At 30.7% G+C, this 19,220-nt stretch overlaps 2 protein-coding genes across 3 annotated transcripts; both read right to left on the bottom strand.

The window, feature by feature from the left end:
- Nucleotides 1-1,745: 1,745 nt before the first annotated feature.
- LOC133689216 (probable receptor-like serine/threonine-protein kinase At5g57670) lies at nucleotides 1,746-5,353 on the bottom strand. Of its 2 annotated transcripts, none has more exons than XM_062109005.1 (10): nucleotides 4,972-5,353; nucleotides 4,586-4,710; nucleotides 4,350-4,468; nucleotides 4,136-4,242; nucleotides 3,645-4,052; nucleotides 3,276-3,530; nucleotides 2,885-3,042; nucleotides 2,586-2,801; nucleotides 2,217-2,366; nucleotides 1,746-2,095 (listed from the first exon to the last, which is right to left on the bottom strand). In XM_062109005.1, the coding sequence occupies exons 1-10, from the start codon at nucleotides 5,102-5,104 to the stop codon at nucleotides 1,949-1,951; spliced, it is 1,818 nt and encodes a 605-aa protein (XP_061964989.1). In that variant the 5' UTR covers nucleotides 5,105-5,353; the 3' UTR covers nucleotides 1,746-1,948. The 2 variants fall into 2 exon arrangements, with proteins under 2 accessions (XP_061964989.1, XP_061964990.1); XM_062109006.1 differs by having other exon boundaries at nucleotides 4,586-4,704.
- Nucleotides 5,354-13,972: 8,619 nt separating this feature from the next.
- On the bottom strand, nucleotides 13,973-16,162 carry LOC133690378 (PTI1-like tyrosine-protein kinase At3g15890). Its single transcript, XM_062110656.1, has 4 exons — nucleotides 15,953-16,162; nucleotides 15,667-15,820; nucleotides 15,276-15,538; nucleotides 13,973-14,890 (listed from the first exon to the last, which is right to left on the bottom strand). Exons 3-4 carry the CDS (start codon nucleotides 15,512-15,514, stop codon nucleotides 14,194-14,196), a joined length of 936 nt encoding a protein of 311 aa, XP_061966640.1. The 5' UTR covers nucleotides 15,515-15,538; nucleotides 15,667-15,820; nucleotides 15,953-16,162; the 3' UTR covers nucleotides 13,973-14,193.
- Between the last annotated feature and the right edge of the window lie 3,058 nt (nucleotides 16,163-19,220).

The following is a 19,220-nucleotide window of genomic DNA, read 5'->3' as shown; positions in this document are numbered from 1 at the left end:
CTGGATCGACCTCTTACTTGCTCTATACTATCTTATTTATTTAAGTTAGGGTAATTAATTTTTTTAATGCCATTACCAAGAAAGTGATTCGAGTTGATTCTTATGTTGTAATTGTTATTTATTTCGTTCTAAAAAAATGGAAAAAAGGTATTGTTCAAAATAAATTTTTTAATGGAATTAGGCTTTAGCATTTAGTTTCCTGAAGGAAAATGATGTTTTAAGCAAGACTTGTAGCTTTAAGCTACTAACCCTACCCTTTCGAGGCTAAATTCCATTGTTTTTTAGGGTTTTTAGGCATTTTTGTATTTTAACATTGGATTTTCATTTACTTTCACCACTTTAAATCTCTATTGTGATTGATTAATTTTTAGTTTATTTGATTTTTCTTGACTATTTATGTCTGCAACCTGATTTACTGATCAATGATAAGTGGAGGTATATCTCGAAATAGAAAACACTTTAGGCAGATTACAAAAGGAAGCTCGCATCAATATCATGGTTGTTGCACAACAACAGACACTTAAGGAGCTCGTTGCTCCCAACGTGGAGAATCAACTATTATGCATAAATATCAACAACAACGCCAACTTCAAGCTCAAGTTTGGGTTTATACACCTATTGTCAATATTTAATGGACTTGCAGGAGAAGACCCTCATACTCATCTGAAGGAGTTCCACATAGTTTGTGTTGGAATGAAACCGTATAAAGTTGATAAAGAATAAGTTAAGTTAAAAGCTATACTTTTCTCTTTAAAAAGGGTAGCAAAAACATGGTTTTTTTCTATTCTCTCTGGTTCCATTAGAACTTGAAATGACATGAAGAATATTTTATTGGAGAAGTATTTTTCAACCTTTCGAGTTGCCAATATAAGGAAAGAAATATGTGGAATTCAATAATGCTAGCTTTAAAAGGGTTTTATATGATTTGGGTGCATCCATAAATGTTATGCCTAAACATTATTTATAATTCTCTTAGTCTTGAGCCTTCAATTAAAACTAGTATTATAATAAAACTTATAAATCGTAGTTTTGTTTATCCATTTGGTGTGATAGAAGATGTCCTAGTCAATATTGATAGTTTGGTTATTCCATATGACTTTTATATTCTTGATATGGAATGTGATTCCTCACACACCAATACTCCTATCTTATTTGGAAGACTATTCTAGAAAAATATTAACACTAAAATTGATTGTGGTAAGGATATTTTGTCTATGGAAGTAGAAAATGAAGTAATTGAATTTAACTTTCATAATGCAATGAAATATCCTTACAATAATGCTTCTTCTATCACATGCCATGATCAAATTGATGAGTATGTGCAATAAGTTCTTGATTTTGATTGCGAAGATAGATTAAGCGTGACATTAAGCCATGATATTGATTTTATCGAGATAGAAGAGATGAAGAAAAATATATATGTTTCCCAAAACATGCAAGAATCAGCCTTAGTTTTTAATGATTTTAGTTTAATTTTTTATTATTATTTTACATGATTTTACATAATAAATATATGTTAACACGTAAAATCATATAATTTTACAAATAAACTTATGATTGTAACAATTTTGTTTTCCACAATAGTTTTTTATGCACTCTAATTATCATTGGCAAAGGATGTTTTGGTTCGACTAGCTCAATCAATCTTGAGATCTTTCTTTCTTATCCAAAAAAACAATTTCAAAAAATTTATCCATGCTTCTATCAAAAGTTGAATTAGTGGAAAAGTCGTACAGAAAAAGGGATAATAAAGAGGTAAAAAGAATTTCCACTCCTGACAGCATTAATCCTAGCAACAGCACTAATAAAAAAAATACATAAGTTACATAGAACTTGAAGAAAAGCCTTTTTCTTTCCTGTTATATATTAAACTATATTTGTTTCTTTCTTGTCACAAACAAACCTAAGACAGTAAAAAAAAAAAAAAGGAAATAAAAAGAATGCCTGCTTACAAATAATCCTCCAATGCAATATCGACTGGAACCTCATATCCAAAAATCATGGAGTAATCATCTAACTCATCAGATGTAAACTTTGGCATCCTCCAGCTTCTTGCAACTTCAGAGTCATGCCCACTGGTTAGAAGCTCTAACACCTACTCAGAAAGCAAAGAAAACAAGAAATCGGCTCAATCAGGTTAGTTGTTTGCCATTCTCAAATGGACTATGGACTTACATATATATGTTCAGCCTAGCGCATAATAATGTTACGCGCACCTCACTCATTGATGGACGCCATGTAGAGGATTCTCTCACACAATATGAAGCTGTTAGAACAACTCTATGCACTTGTTCTGAATCAAATTTCCCTTCCAGTTCTGGATCAGCTAGTTCCGTGATGTTTCCAGATTCCATTAGAGGTTTTGCCTGTACACATGTAAGCCATTTTAATGATATGAGAACTTTCAGTTTAGTTTTTGAGACGGGCTTAAAGAGAGAATCAAAAATCAAAACTAGAAATTGGGTTTGTCTCTGGGTAACATTTTGTTAGTGGGATTCAATTTATGATCGTTTAAATTGTTGTATTTTGAAGTAGCATAAGATTTGGTAATCGATCAAGATAAGAATCCAGTTATCTCTACATACCCATAAGAGAAGGTTTTGCTTCGACGAGTCCACAGGCCTACGGCCCGTTACGATCTCCAAAAGAAGAACTCCAAATGCAAAAACATCAGTTTTCTCATCCACAATTCCGTGCATGAAGTACTCTGGTGCTAAGTATCCAAATGTACCCTCAATTGGAATCACAGCATGGTGAGTCACCTTGTTAGGAAGCCATTTTGCAAGCCCAAAATCAGTTATCTACAGAAGAAAGAAATGCTTATTATCCTTCGAACCCTTCATTGGCTTTAAGAATGTGATAAGAGTATGCTTGCAACAGTCACCTGCGGCTCATAATCAGGCCCTAGAAGAACATTAGAGGCTTTTATGTCTCGATGTATTATTCGGTGCTTGCAGCATTTGTGCAGATAATGCAGACCTCTAGCCACTCCAAGGGCAATCCTGTATCGTATTGGCCACTGAAGTGACTCACCTGTTTTACCTGATGATCATCCATAAAAAAAAAATCTGTCAAGTAAACATGCATCATCCATAACTCTGCTTCAAATCATGAACGATTCCTGTACTCAGAAATCTCGAGAGCTATTCTATTACTGTAGAATTTTATTAACACATGCTTTGCTACGACCAGCATTTCCTTTATACCTGCATTTTTCAATTCCTTTTTGAGTAGCATTCTGGAGTTATTGAGAAGAAAGTGCAGTAACTTATTACCGTGCAACGCAGATGCCAAATTTCCATTCTGAGAGAAATTGAAAATCAGGTAGAGTCCATTTTCAATACAGCACCCAAGTAAGATTGCTGTATTGGGATGGAAAACATGCCCAATAATGCCCAATTCCATGAGGAACTCTTTCTCTTTTGAAGCATCCCTGTTGTCCTTGGCTAGCATCTTTACCGCGATAGCTCTCCCGTCAGAAAGATCACCTCTATATACTTCTGAATACCCGCCTCTACCGACTATATTGTCTGATGATGCTCAAAGCAAAACAAACGAGCATTAGACTTGTTAATTAATTTCATATGTGAGTCACTATATCAGATAGCCTAGCACATGACCACATAAGATTGGTGGAAGTTTACCTGGGTGGAAGTTATTTGTTGCATTGGCAATCTCCTCAAAGGTGAAGCACTTTAACAAAGGCTGCTGCTTTTCTTTGGTCAAAAAGATCCTATTTCTTTTTCTCATTGGTGAAGCAAAAATTGAGGAGATAAGTTTACAGGTAGATATTTGCTTCTTTGTCTTTGATCGACCATTGATATTGGTAGCCAGAGAAGGGGACTCTGTAGTGCTTGAGTCTCCGAAACTTAAGGTATCATCTTCTGTACCGTGAGATTCTGCTTCAAGTTGATATAATACAGTTCTTGGTGAAGAGTTCTGTTTCTTTGTTTCTGAGTTGATGTGATTTTCAATGGTGGAGGAAGTGCTACCACTACGAGTGTTACCATCAGCGTTCTTGCTCAACCACCATGAACTTAGTTGAAGATTTTCTGCTATAAATGGAACATTAGATAGGTGTTCTAGAGTAAGCTATACACTATCTACATGAATTTTCTCTTAACGTAAAACCAACCTTTTATAGTTGCTGCATTCTTCTGTGGTTCACATTTCCCTAATGAAAGTACTGTGCAGGTTTCTGGGGCATGCTCAAAACAATACCTTATAACTTCATGCCAAGTTCTAATATAGGCAAAAAAAAAACAGAGAGAGAGAAGTGTTTTATCATTTATGAGCTATAATATCAAAGCATAAATGAGATTCTCTGATTACTAATCTGGTTTTCTCACCTATTTGATCGGTTTCTCGAGCCACGAAGAAGAAGATAATCAGCCGAAATGGATTTTGCTTCCTCGATTAGAACTCTAGCAATATCAGAGCTAAATCCTACTCTAGCCTCCAAATTTATCTGAAAAAATTTCAATCCACTATAATCTCTAATTTCAATGATATTTCAGTAGAAAAATATTGGAACATGCATTATTCAACATTTGACAAACACTCAGAAGGTTATAATGTTAAATACCTGCTTAGACTGGCATGTCCTGGCAAATTCTCCAAGAACAGATATAATATGTGCTTTTGCTTGTCGAATCTGCCATTGTTTTTTCTTTATTAATTCGCTCTTCTTTGACTCCTCACCAACTGTTTCTAATCAAACATGCAGAACATTACTAAGCCAAGTATAAGTAGAAGCAACGTAGGCTACTGATCTATTTGATAAATTCAACTCATTTAAACAGGAATTGACTCGAGCAAAACCATGCAACAATAGCGTTCACACTGGTAAACTACTCAGTTCATATTTGATTCAGCAGGAAATCGAGATGACAACGCATATATATACAGTCGAAGTCATAATGCATGGAGATTTATTTATTTATTCGTAGAAGTAGCACTAAAGATGCTGACCAAGAACATGAATGGCAACAATGGTGTCATTTGATTGAGCTAGAACACTAGTTGCCCATGAAAGGAGCTCAATGCTGTGATCTGGGTCTAACGAGATGCCAATGAGTATTTTGGAAGGAGCTGGAGGGATCATGTTGTCTCCAACAAGTTGGCCGAGCAGATTGAAAGCTCTTTTAGCTGAGAAAGAAAGGAAGGGTATTCAGTTATTTGCTCTGTTGACGAGTTCTGTCCATGATGGAAGCACAGGAAGCTTAATAACATGTAGAAGGGAGCAACAGCATGATTAAGGTTAGTAGAGTGAGGTGAGGACACATTGGCAGGCTCTCATTCCATTATTCTTGTTTAAGAAGCATGGTATGCCCTTTACAGTGGCAAGAAGAGAAGTGATTAATCTCTCCAAAGAAATCTCTGTGATGGAAGAATTAAGTGGTATGGTTGGGTGCTTTGGGGTATAAGCAAAGGTGATGGAAAGTATTTGATATGTCTTGACATCTAAGCCAAAACTTCAAAATTGGCTAAAAAAGAAGAGCTGCTTTGATGGGTTTGGTAGGAGGCCAGGGAGGCTATTTGCCACTCAAAAAGAGACCTTGCCCTTTATCAAAACGTTCAGAAGAAACTGAAGGTTTCACTTTCCACATGGAAAGACGACAGAGATTCTTTATACTTGAAGGACTGGGATAATGCATGACATTGACATGGCGACATGATCTGGTCTTAAATTGTATACGATGCTTGCATATTTACAAGTAGATGTTTGCAAATCATTAGGCTTAATCTATCAATTACTACATTACTTTCAACATTTTTTCTTCAATCAATTTCACACCTAAAAGAACAAAACTACTTGAATTTCATCCCTACTTCAAAAAAAAAAAAATCCCTCTTCTAGGAGCATCTCTATGATTAAGAAACAATACCACCAAAATAGGATGAAATATCACTATGATTATCAAGACTATGTGAATCTTTTGCTAGAACTGAAGTGCTAAGATAAATGCATTTTTTAATTTCTTCCACAAGCATCATATACAGTTAAACTAGAACCAGGTATGCAACCTATTAATTCAATCCCTTACCCTGTCCATATATATATATATATATATATCATGTACATGTCCATTACGACATTACAAACTATTATGTACAAATTAATTATTAATTTATTAAAATTTATTAAGGAAGAAAAACTAAATAAAAGAGGACAAAGTGTAAAAAAAGGAGAAATTTCATGCTCAACCTCAAATTCATCATAAAAAATTCTGTTTAGTCCATTTATTTTTCTTTTCCTTACTTTGCAATCTTTTTAGTCTTTGTAATTTTAATTTTAGTTAAATAGTTCATTTTTTTAATATTTCAATTCCTAAATTTCAGAGAGGAAAGATAAAGTTGCCTATAAAAGATAAAGGAGAAAAAAATTTGGCAAATAACTACTTTTTGGTAATGAAACTTATCGTTCTTGGTGACAACAAATTTCATTTGATGAGAGAATTTTAATTGTGGGTATTTTTCTATAAACATGATTCCACCTAGATTTTTTTATTTGATTGGTTTTGTTTTTTTAAGTGATTTTTTTTGTTGGTAAGTGGTTGATAAAGATTTTTATGATGCTTTTGAGTATTTTCAAATAAAAATACTTCAAATTAAATTTTTAAATCAACAAACATAACTGAAAAACATAACATTAGTAAGAAGTCATCTGCTACTACAAGTGATCTGTGACTCATCTAAAAACAAATGAGTGAACCACTCATCATCCTCTATTGAAAAAAAATAAAAACAAGCCTCTTAGGTTTCTGGATCCACACGTGACTAGGCTTTTTTATTAAGGTCTAGCGTGTGGACCTGACTTTTTAGTGTTTGACCTTTTTATTTATTTATTTATTTTATTTATATTAATTGTTTCAATTTATTTAGTTTTGTTTTTAAAATAGTAGTTGATTTTTTATATATATATATTTTTAATTGCATGATATTTAAAAGGGATTAGTTAGATTTGTCTGAACTTTTTTTCCTCTTATATTTTATACGAACTACTTGTATTTGTATTAAGATTTTCTAAAATGGAAATTATTTGTTATTAGAAATAACAATTAGCCATTAAAATAAAATGAATGGAAACACTTTAAATAAAAAAAAGATAGTCAATGTAAACCATATGCATGTACATGTATCTTTTATTTCTACTGTGAAGATTAAATTTTTGTTTAAATATTTAATTAGTGTTAAAAATTATTTTTTATTTATCAATTCATATATTTCTTAATTTATTTTATAAAGTATAAATAACATCTTTTTGTTTCTCAAATAAATAAAATATATGTTAAAAATTGAGTTTCATAATTTATTTTGATTTGCTTTATATAAAGTTATTATAGCCTTAAAGAAATGTCCTGACATTAGATTGCTATTCAATTTTTTTAGCATCTTCTTTTATCATATAATTAAATAAAATATAGTTTAACAAAAATAAAATAAAGTTGTCATGCCTTGTGGGGTTCATGACCCGAGTTGTGGATTTGACTTGTTAATCTGAGTATATCTAATATGTCTCCATCTTAATGTTTTTTTTTAATGTTGTCTTGAATTTATTTTTTTAAACCAAGTAATGTTCTTACCACTTGTTCGAGTTGCTTTGGAACTCATCATGTTAACCAAATCACATCAACACAACTTTCAAATAATTTGATTTGAAACTCAGGTTAAGTAAATAATCAGGTTAGAAAATTTTTAAGTTAATTCGTTAAGTTTAATTTAATAACATTATCAAAGAGTTTTTCATAGCATGGAGATTCTCTTTTTTCATTCAAATTATTTTCATTTGACCTACAAAAGTTACCTTCTAAACTAATATTCACTTAAAAGTAGTTTTGCAAAAAAAAATCATTTTAGTCTTTGTAATTTCTTAAAAAGTTATTTTGGTCCTTAAATGTTATTTTTTTAATTTAGAAGTTTTTTTTGTTCTCTAAATTTTTTTAAAAATGTATCCCTAAATTATAAAGTTTGTGCAATCAAGTCTTCGTATTTTATTTTTTAAAAAACAATTAGCAGGCATCAACCAAGTATAATGTTACTCACCCACAAGTCATATTAACAGGTATTTATTTTATTACCTGATCGGCCTTGGATATTTTTAATTGGTATTTATTAGGCCAGCCAGAAGAGATACCCGCTTCATACCCGCCATTGCCGTCCCCTGTACAGGACCCCGTGTGTAAGGATGCTTGTGCCTCTATGAGTCACATGATGGCCACATAATGGAGGCTTCACGTTTGCTTACCCAACCAGCTGCCGCTTGTCCTATAACTTTAGTTCGAAGTTCTTTTATGAAACAAAATTCCAAAGTAACTTTCCTTACACATAACCATACACACAAATTTAAATTGGTTGACTTTACTATCCATATAACTCATAAAAATATAGTTTTATTATAAAAATTTTTAAAATAATATTTTTTTAATATTAAAATATCAATATATTAAACTAATTTAGATCAATTTAGATTAACAAGTTAAATATGCGACCCGAGTTTTGAGATTATGATAAGTCCATAAAAAGCAAATCAAAATAATTATGAAGTATAATTTCCAATCAACTTAATGTTGAAGGATGAACAGTTTTTTTAAAAAAAGACCTAAAAAGTGACCCGAGTTAACCTATCAAACTCGTGACTCATGTCATAAGACTGAGATAACTCCATGGAAAGAAAATTGAAACAAATTGCAAATTTCAATCTCCAATCAGATGTTGAAGGATTAGATTAAAAAAATCAATTAAAAAAAACATAAAAAATAATTTGAGTTAATCTGCTAAACCCATGACCCGGGTTATCAAACCGAGATAATCTCATAGAAAGAAAATAAAAAACAAATAACTTGATTTAACTCAGGTTAACCTGCTAAATTCACAACTTTGATCATGAGATTGAAATAGCTCCATAAATAGCAAATCAAAACAAATTATGAAGCTCGATTTTCAATCGTCTTTGTCGGATCCAATATTGAACAATGAAATTTAAAAAAATTCTAATTAAAAAATTACACGAAAAATAAGCCAAGTCAACTCGGGGTAACCCGTTAAGCACTATTATCAAGTCACGATGCCAGGATAACCTAATAAAAAGCAAACCAAAATAAATCATGAAGGCTAATTCCAAATCAAAACAAACACAATATTAAATGATGAAATTGAAAAATAAAATAAATAATAAATAATTAAGTTAATTGGATTAACCCATCAACTTAATAAAAACCAAATTCAATGTTGAAGGACTCATGACCAAGGTCATGAGATAAAGATATTCTATTAGAAAGAAAACAAAAAAAAATAACCCGATTTAACCAGGGTAAAAATGTCAAAACTCGTGATCTTGATCGTGAGGCTAAGATATCCCCATAGAAAGCAAATAAAAAAATTATAAAACTCAATTCCTAATTGACCTCATATTGAATGATGGAATTAAAAAAAAATTCAATTAAAAAAAGTCACAAAAACAACTCAAATCTACTTGAGTTAATTCATTAAGCACTATTTTTGGGTCATAAGGCTGAAATAACATAATAGAAAGTAAACAAAACAAATCATGCAGTCTAATTCTCATTTAATCGAATATTAAATGATGAAATTAAAAAAAAAATTATTAAGAAAAAAAACTTAAATCAACCCGGTTAACCTGCTAAACCCGCAATCCATGTCATAAGAATATAATGACTCAATAAAAAACAAATCTTATATTAAATAATAAAATTAAAAACAAAATCATTAATTGAAAAAAATCAAAGAAAAAAAGCAAATCACTATAACGAATATTGTTTTTTGAGGAAGAATACAATAAAATCCCTTCTCTTTTAATTTATAGTTAATTTTATTTTTTATTTATTTGATTAGCAGGAAGTAAAAAATAATTAATAAATAAATGTTTTTACCACTTTTATTAAACCTGGTTCATTTTCTTGCCCAAGTAGGATATCCATAAAAAATCAGATTTTGTTTGACCTCGTCGATCTTGCGAGTCAACCAATAATCTAATTATTGATTTTTTTAAAAACAACATTATTTTAATTTTAAAAAATTAATTGATTTTGTTTGACGAGTCAACCAATAATCTAATTATTGATTTTTTTTAAAACAATATTATTTTAATTTTAAAAAATTAATTAATTCAGGTAAATTCAAATGAATTTATCTAATTTATAACTCAAGTTTTGATCACCACAAATCGAGTTTAATAATAACTGTACTTTTATTCTATCAATGCCCTGTTTTTCTATAAACATTAGTAATTCAGATGAGGAGATGAGCGAAGATTTTAACATCTTTTTTTTTTTTTTTGATTTACTCCATGCAATGCATCAATTTAGATTATTGTTTGATTTTCAAATGAAACCAAATAGAAATTCAACTATTTATCATCGATCGAAATAGACAGCCGGGTCCAAGAAAGTCGGTTCAGTGGGCTAAGCCTACCGATCACTGTTTGGAACCCCAGCAGGTCGATCCATCAGCTCTATACTGGATTGTTTGTATTTAAGTGATTATTAACCTTTTAAGCTTGGGCTGCGAGCTCTCTTGTATAAGCCTAGTCGCTTTTATCAATGACAATAACTTTGTAGTTAGGACTGGCAGATGTATTCGTGTTATGTTAGAATTTTAAGTTAATTTTGGATGGGAAATAAAAGCATCTAGTATTATAAAATTCATTAATTAAAAAAATAGAAAGATGATATTTATATTTAATATAATAAGTTAATAAATAAATTAATGATAAATAAAAAATTATAAATGCTGATTAATGATTAAAGTGAGAAATTATTTTTTCTAGTAATAAGTAAAAGATTGATACAAATAAATATATTTTACCTTTAGTATCCTTTTCATTTTATATACATTCTTTTATTTATTATAGAGATTTACTCTAGTTGTTAAATACATATGATTTTTGTTTTTATAAATATATAATGCACTACAATTATTTTTTTTATCTTTTTAAAAAATTGATGGATGTCACATCATCCATTCAATTATTTTTCGTTTTAAAAAAATAGATTTGATGACGCATTAAAAAAAATTTGAATTTGAAAATTTGAAAAGTCAAACTATTGTATATTAGTACATTTCTCAATCATATTTGATGATCAGATAAGCAAGGTCTAAATTTTAAAACTCAAAAAACCTTTTTTTTTCAATTTATATTTGTTTGAAAACACTCTAAAAATCAAAACATCATAGAACCTTAGTAAGTTAATTTTCAATCCTAAAAACTCTTTAATCACTTTTAAAATCAAATATCTAACTAAATAAAAAAAATTACAAGCTCTGATCTATCTTTTTCTGACATGGTCACAGGGCACCTCCATCTTCATTTAACTTCTCTTTTTATGATGAATCTATTGACTAAAATTTTGATTTTTCTTTATTAGAATATAGTTGGGTAAGCTTTTTTTTTATGACTTTATTTCTTCTCTCTCAACATCTAGAGTCTGAAATGTGATAAAAATAAAGTTAAGGATCAAAATATAAAAATCTATAAAGGACCAAATATAAAAAAACTAAAACTTAAGGGACTAAATCAAAGTTTTTTGCTCCTTTTGAATAGTGAAAATGAAAAAGCAAATACTATGTTATTTATATATATTAATTTCGTTTCTTATTCTTTTAATTTTTTTTAACAATAATCTAAAATTTTATTTTGTAAAACCTATCTTTCTTTTATTGTCAAAATATCATTTAGCTAGTGTACACAAAAGCATACAAATTGAAATAAATCTCATATTAGAAAACCATGCCAACATAACTTTTAAGACCAAATTAAAAAAATAAAGTTTAATAATCAATTGATGGAGATAACTAAAAACTTGAGAGATCAACCATTTAGTAGGTAGTCTAGTGATAAGAGATTGAGACTAAAGGGCTTGCTCTCCTGTGGTTTTATATTCGAGTCTTGTGGTTGCTAATATGATAACTACTGAAAACTTACATGGTCGTTAACTTTAGAGTCCGTAAGATTAGTCAAGATGCGTGCCAGCTGATCCAGACACTCACATTAATTAAAAAAAAAACTTGAGAGACCTAGAAGGGAAAAGTTGTCCATGAACAGTGTTATGAATAGTAAATTGAGTGTAAATAAACAATAAATGGAGCAATACTGTTTTGCTTATCTCCACTATTGCTCCATTTAAAAAATAAAATTTATCTATTTTTAAGCGTCCTTTACATTTTATAAACCGTAATCATTTTGTATTTTTATAAAAGCACTCTTTTAAGATTTATGACGCTTAATATTAGAAAGATTTACAAACATTTTATAATACAGAAATAAAAACGTGAGCAAAGCCAAAAGTTAGAAGAAACCATTTTGCCACACCAAAGAAAATCTTAGAAGGCTCTTTTATCATTGAATATCTTAATAAATTGTATTTGAATATATACTAAACAGCATACTAACATAATTTATTTTTCAAAATGAGAATAATCATCGGTATATATTGACTATAAAAATGACTGATTTTATTTAGCCATTGAATTAAATTCTATACGCATAAAATTAAAATAAAATTTATAATAAGTATGTCATTACAAAAAGAAGTCAAACTCAACAATTATCTTCATAGAGTACAAAGTAAAATAACAGATAAGAAACATGAAAAATACAAAAAAAAAAATAATAAATTAAAGAAGAGATAATAATAGAGGTAGCTAAGATCAAGTAGATGATTCATATTCACTCACTGCATCAAAGATGATGAAAACAATAATGTTTATCATCAATATAAAATACATAAACTACTATGACTTATAATTATAAACAACAAATTGTTTATTTTTGTCGAGCGTGCTTTTATTTATATTTATAGTTTTGCAAACTATTCTTGATATGAAATTAATAAGAACAGATGAACAATATTAAAATCAAGATGCAATGTCTTTGACGATAATAATATTTTTGAATCACCTTACACCTTACACCTCAAACTAAAATTAAATTCCTCCCCGAAATAATATTAAATTTAATGTGGATTAATAAGAATATAAATTAAAAACAATTTTTTATAGTTAACCGTATGTTTTTTTTTAAGTTGCTTCATACAATTTGGAGATGCACCTAATCAAGTTATATAAACTTGATTAATAGAATATAAATTAATTAGATTTTGTCTTTTTTAATTAATTACTAATATACTATGATAATATTAGCCATAATATCAACTCACGCTAGCTAACCAGATGGCAATCCTATATACAAATGATTCTCTCTCTCTCATATATATATATATATATATATATATTGAGCTTTTAGAATTAAATTTTTTAACTAGGATTTTATTTATGTGAGTGATCTTAATTTCTTATTAATCATAATTATAAAAAGTATAATAAATTTTTATTCCATGATTTTCTTAACTTTTTCTTATGTTTTGATTATTTCAATTCTTTTCTAAATTAAAATTTACTACTCTTATCAAAAATCCATTTTTTTTTTGTTTTAAAAGCATTTAAAAAAATAAATTTTTTTATATTTTTTTTTTCAAATTAATATGTTTTTTATTTTTTTAAATTATTTTGATGTGCTGCTATCAAAATAATTTTTTAAAAATAATTTTTTTATGCATTTTCAAGCGAAAAATGTTTTAAAAAACAATCATTATCACACTTTCAAATACCCCTAAATCTATCTTTTCCGATCATATACATCAAAACTAAAAAATAATGTGATATTTTATTTCACTAAAAAATATATTATTTAATGAACCATATTATTTAACAAGGATTGGGCTCCTTTTAAGTTAATTAGTAATAAACATGATGTTTCAAGCTAAGTAAAAGAAAACCCCTTTGATTTCTCTTGATTATATAATACATAATGTTGGCACTAACCTGGGAGGATTCACACTAACTTCAAAGGAACTCAATCCGACAGAATCATATCAAGTTAGGTTTTTGTTTTGGATTCTTGTCTGATTGTTGCGAAGAAAAAATAAAGAATAAAGAATAAAAAAATCTCGTTTTGAAAGAGTCCAAAATCTTGACAGTGTGACGATTACAACAACTCAAGTATATGATATTCTCAAAGGTTATACAAAACAAGATGAAGCGGACAAGACTAAAAGTGTCAATTATAAATATATTTTAACAGTAGCAACTTCACTACACCATTCCTATCTCCTGCCATGGAATTTTACTTGTTCATGCTGACAAAGAGCTAGCATACATGTACTAACTCATTTCTCACATATTTTTGCCTATTTTCTTGCCATCTCCATGACGCTTATAAGGGTCTTGCATGTTTTGCACCTCCATGGGACCAAAAACTCCATACTCACTTTCCTCAAGGCCACCACCATCATTTTCACCGTCACTAGTCTGGTCAAGTTCCAGCAATTCTTCCTTGTACTTGACACTTTTAATTCTAGTTTGCATCACCTTGCCTCTTGGATCATACCCTTTTAGCATGCTAACAACAACCTTCATGGTAGGCCTATTTTCAGGCTCACTTTGAACGCATAAGGCCGCAACATTAATACTTTGCTTGAATTGGTTTTCATCAAAATTGCCTCTAAGTTTTGGATCAGCAAGGTCCTTGAACCTCCCTTTGGTTATCAATGGTTCTGCCCATTCTGTTACTGTCCTTTTAACACCACCAGGGAGCTTCTCTATCGGTTTCCTTCCTGTGACAATTTCTAGCAAGAGAATACCAAAGCTGTACACATCACAGCTCTCTGATACCTTACCCCACATGGCATATTCAGGAGCTAGGTACCCTAAAGTTCCCTTAACACGAGTGGTCATGTGGCTAACTCCTTCTGGGATTAGCTTCGCAAAACCAAAATCAGCAACAAGAGGCTCAAAATCTGAATCCAGAAGTACATTGCTTGCCTTTATGTCCCTATGAATGATGTGGGGTGTGACCTCATGGTGCAAGTACCTAATAAAATTGGAATGGATCATTTTGTAGAATTTTTGAATGGAACAGAATTTTATTTGGGTGCTCCAGCTAAAATGTTTCTATTTTTGGTACAAAAAAAGAGAGAGAATCTTGCTTTAAAATGAAAACTAGACTTGATTAAATCTTAATTAACATAGAAATCCTTATTTTACTATTGTTACATGGGTCTAGTTCAACAATATTTTACCAGGATTGATATATATGACAGAAATAAATATGAAACAATGTATTGCAAGCTTACGCGTACAGCAACCATTGACAAACATTTTTAATTTCTACAAAATCTGCACGTGATATTTGTGGACAAATTCAATTCATTTGGTTATGTAAATGAGAGTCAGATACAGGAACTTGGGAAACTTACAGTAGGCCTTCTGCTGACCCAATGGCAATCTTCATCCTTTTCTTCCAATCTAGCTGAACGTCCCCAGCAAGATGACCATGGAGATGAGACAGCAAGCTGAGGTTAGGCATGTAATCATATACTATGAGCCGTTGATCAGTGCCAGCACAATAGCCCCTAAGGCCTAGCAAATTCTTGTGCCGAACCCTTCCAAGAACTTCAACTTCTACAGCAAATTCCATTTCGGCTTTCGAATTCATTGCCTTCAACTTTTTCACCGCAATCTTCATTTTGAAGAGCAAAATTAGAATAGGTTCAAAAAATGTCAGACCATTGTGACCAAAATAACATGTATAAATGCTTACCCCACATAATTATGAGATAAAATGAAGAAAAGATAATTAATAATTACCTAAAGACCATCAGAAGTTCTACCCCAGTAGACACTTCCAAAGCCTCCTTCTCCAAGCTTATTATCCTCACTAAAACCATTAGTCGCTGTATGCAACTCCTTGTATGTGAATATCCTCCATGTATTGTTACCAGCTCCACCTATTATGTTTGTCCTGCAAAATCTCGCAACCCACATCAAAGTTTATGTTAATCGAATACATCATTTACTTTTGTCAGGCATATCTAATGCAACTACACAATAACTCATTAAATTTTCATCAATATTAACGATGGATTCTACGTACGCTTCATCAACCTTGTCGTTTCCACAGCAACTCAAGTATGAACCCATAGTTAGCACCAGGGAATATTTTTTGCAAATTTCATTTGAGCTTCTCCAAAGGAGCTTCTTCTTTTAAACAAGACAAATGGTAATGTGGTCATTTTCATTGCCATGCCAGCCGACTCGGCCGGCTTGTTTACCTTGCAAGGCTGTTTATATTATAAGGAGATGTAACCAAGTAGGGACCATATTGAATAAAATAAGTGAAAATTCAGGAACAAATTCAATTTATAGGGATCAGTAGTACTTGTTTTAACCATAAAAGCATATGCTTGAGTTCTAGATTGATCCGTCAACGAACGCAATGCAATTCACCTTAAAACATGCTATAGCCCTTGATTACTCTCTCTCTCTCTTCCATGACAAAGGTCTCATAGGAATCATATAACCTAACCTTTTTTTTAATGAGTTGACCACGCCAAAATATGTGTGTGTGTGTGTGTGTGTGGGACTAACGTAACTAATCCGAAGTATTAGAATGCTGGAGGTGGGTCATTTTTACTTCAAGCTTAATTATGCTTAATTTTATTTTATAAACCATTATCAAGAAGTAAATACAAAGTTTCTATAGAAGGATTTTAGACTAAAGGGGGCAATTCATTACTTAATAACCCCAAGTTATCAAGCCTGAAATTAATCCAGTTTCTTAGGGTATTAGATAGCCCTTGATGTGTAAAGAAGAACTACGCTATAAACCATTGTTTTGATATGGAAAGGTTTGATATAACTGTGGGTGTTAATTAAATATTGTTGAAGCTAGATGACTGACCAAAGTATATGATTGACTACAAATAACAGGGGTTTCGTGGGCACAGTTGCTACGATTAACACATGCTTCTTCGATCGCGTCTAAGAGCTGCCAATTGGCCTCAACTTGTTGGTCAAAACAACCAGTTATCAAATGTCTTGTTGTTGGCTTGTTGCTTGTTATGCCTTTTTCTATATGAAGCAGTAATTAAGAAATGGCTTACGATTAGATTATAGATGCGGAAACTGAAATATGTATAGCAGTAGTTAATTAATTGTTATAAAATTTCCTCCCTTTTCAAATCTAGAGCTTGCCTTGAAGGCTTTAATTTCAATCGCTGTTTGGCCACACATGTATATGGTCATGGAGATGCATGTATTCAAACCAACCATATTTAGTTAGACATTTGGCAACCTCTCAAAATTTAGGGGACTTTCCATCTTATTTCAACTTTAATTTAGTTGATGAAACCCTACTATTTTAGTTCTCGCGTCCCTTAATCTACTTGATTCTCCATTTTGTAAAATTGTAAGCATCGAACTAACTTAAATTTGTAATTTTAAGAAGAAAATGAAGATTTTAAGAATTTGAGAGTGATTGTGGGGTTCGGATTAATGATTTTGGCTTGCTTCTCGTGTTATGTAGGACAAGAAAAAGGTGTTTGATCAAATTAATTAATTATGGGTTTTCAGATATTCATTATTGTGTTATTGAATTTTATAGCTCAGTTTGGATTTATAAAAAATACATTTAAGATTTCTCGGCCAGTAGCTCAATCTCTACTTTACTTATTGCTTTGTTTTCTTGTAATTAATTATTAATTCTACGCGCAATGGTTTGTTTAACATATTGTTCATTCACATGATCTTCTTTCTTCTAACTTTTATTTTTACTTAGAAGATACATCTTAATTGCGACTTAGTAAGAAACATTGAGATCGATGGAGGGACCTACTCAGCTTAAACAAAATGAAGAGAAGAGTGACTCAATAAAAAAAAAAAAAAAGAAGGAACCAATCGAAATAATTCGAAGTGTAAAGTAACCAACATTCCATAAAACCCAATTGAATTTTGTAAGGTGTGACTAAGTTTGTTGCACATTATTGCTAGAATTACGAAATATGTTGTTAGATAAGTAAAGATGTATGCTTTTGTGTTGTGAGTGTTTATTCCATTCTTTGAGTCTATACATGAGTCCATGATGTAATTGGCACATAATTCTCATCAGACTACTATAGTCCAATGTTTTCGTGTTGTTCTATTTATTTATTTATTCATTTTTTTGTGGAATTAACTTTTAGCTAAGAGATGCTCTTACTATCTCTTTGTAAGTCTTGTAAATCTTTCTTTTTTTTTGTTTATTTAATGAAATCTTTTATCTCATTCATAAAACAAATTATTGAACCACATAAAACTGCATGGTGAATAAGCAGGAGTTCGAATGTTAATTACCTCTTTATCAATGCAAAAGATGCTAGCTAGTTCTAAGTTTAACGTGGACATTTTGAAGCTAGTGAGAGGGTTAATAAACATAAAATTTAAAATTTGACCTCAAAAAACAATTTAACAACTTGTGGTTAAAAGAGTTCATAATCTATTCAGATCATGAGTCCTTGAAATATCTAAAAAGATAAGGCCAGATGAATAGAAGACATGCAAAATGAGTTGAATTCATTAAGACTTTTTCTTATATAATCAAATATAAGTAAGGCAAAGAAAACATAGTGGCTGATACACTTTTAAGCATGTATATTCTTCTAAACACTATAAGTGCTAGATTTCTAGGCTTTGAAAATGTGAAGGCATTGTATGCTAATGACTCTAACTTTATCAAAATATATAATGTATGTGGACATTCAATTTTTGGTAAGTTTTATTTTATGAATGGTTACTTGTTCAAAGAGAATTGATTGTGTGTTTTTGCTAGTTCTTTGCGTGAATTGCTTGTTTGTGAGGCATATTTGGGTGGTTTAATGGGTCATTTTAGGGTTGCAAAAACTTTAGATGTATTGCATGACCATTTATATTTGCCAAATATAAAAAAGGGATGTGCAACGAATTTATGAACAATTACATGGACTGTATACACCATTTCTTGTACCTATCACTACCAAAAAATTGACGAAAACCAACGGAATTATCGACGAAATTTTTTCGTTGGTAATTTTTACCGATGAAAATAATTTCGTCTCTAATTTTGTAGGTATATACTGACAATCCATTTCTGTCTGCGATACGGTCGGTATATACCGACAAATGTATTCCATCGGTATATACCGACTATATTGCCAACGAATTATACATATTTTTGTGAAGTTGAAACTGTGTGATGACATGAGATTTTTTTAGATGATTTTACTGACGGAATGACCGAGGGATTCAAACCGGGATCTTTGTACAATGACGTGGCACAGTCACCGACGGACTCACCAATGGGTATATTGACGGAAATTTTCCGTTGGTGATTCCATCGGTAAAAGCCA

This window comes from Populus nigra, chromosome 3, assembly GCF_951802175.1.
Source record: "Populus nigra chromosome 3, ddPopNigr1.1, whole genome shotgun sequence".
In the NCBI taxonomy this organism is placed as follows: Eukaryota; Viridiplantae; Streptophyta; class Magnoliopsida; order Malpighiales; family Salicaceae; genus Populus; species Populus nigra.
Note: the sequence above shows the minus strand (reverse complement) of the source record. Positions and strands in the feature narration are given on the sequence as shown.

Coding starts and splice junctions, on each gene's coding strand:
- LOC133689216 (XM_062109005.1), bottom strand. CDS start 5,104: ATGATCCCTCCAGCTCCTTCCAAAATACTCATTGGCATCTCGTTAGAC. Junction 4,243..4,349: donor TCGAGAAACCGATCAAATAG/GTGAGAAAACCA, acceptor TGCCTATATTAG/AACTTGGCATGAAGTTATAA. Junction 3,043..3,275: donor TTTGGCATCTGCGTTGCACG/GTAATAAGTTAC, acceptor GATGATCATCAG/GTAAAACAGGTGAGTCACTT.
- LOC133690378 (XM_062110656.1), bottom strand. CDS start 15,514: ATGAATTCGAAAGCCGAAATGGAATTTGCTGTAGAAGTTGAAGTTCTT. Junction 14,891..15,275: donor GGGTCAGCAGAAGGCCTACT/GTAAGTTTCCCA, acceptor CAATTTTATTAG/GTACTTGCACCATGAGGTCA.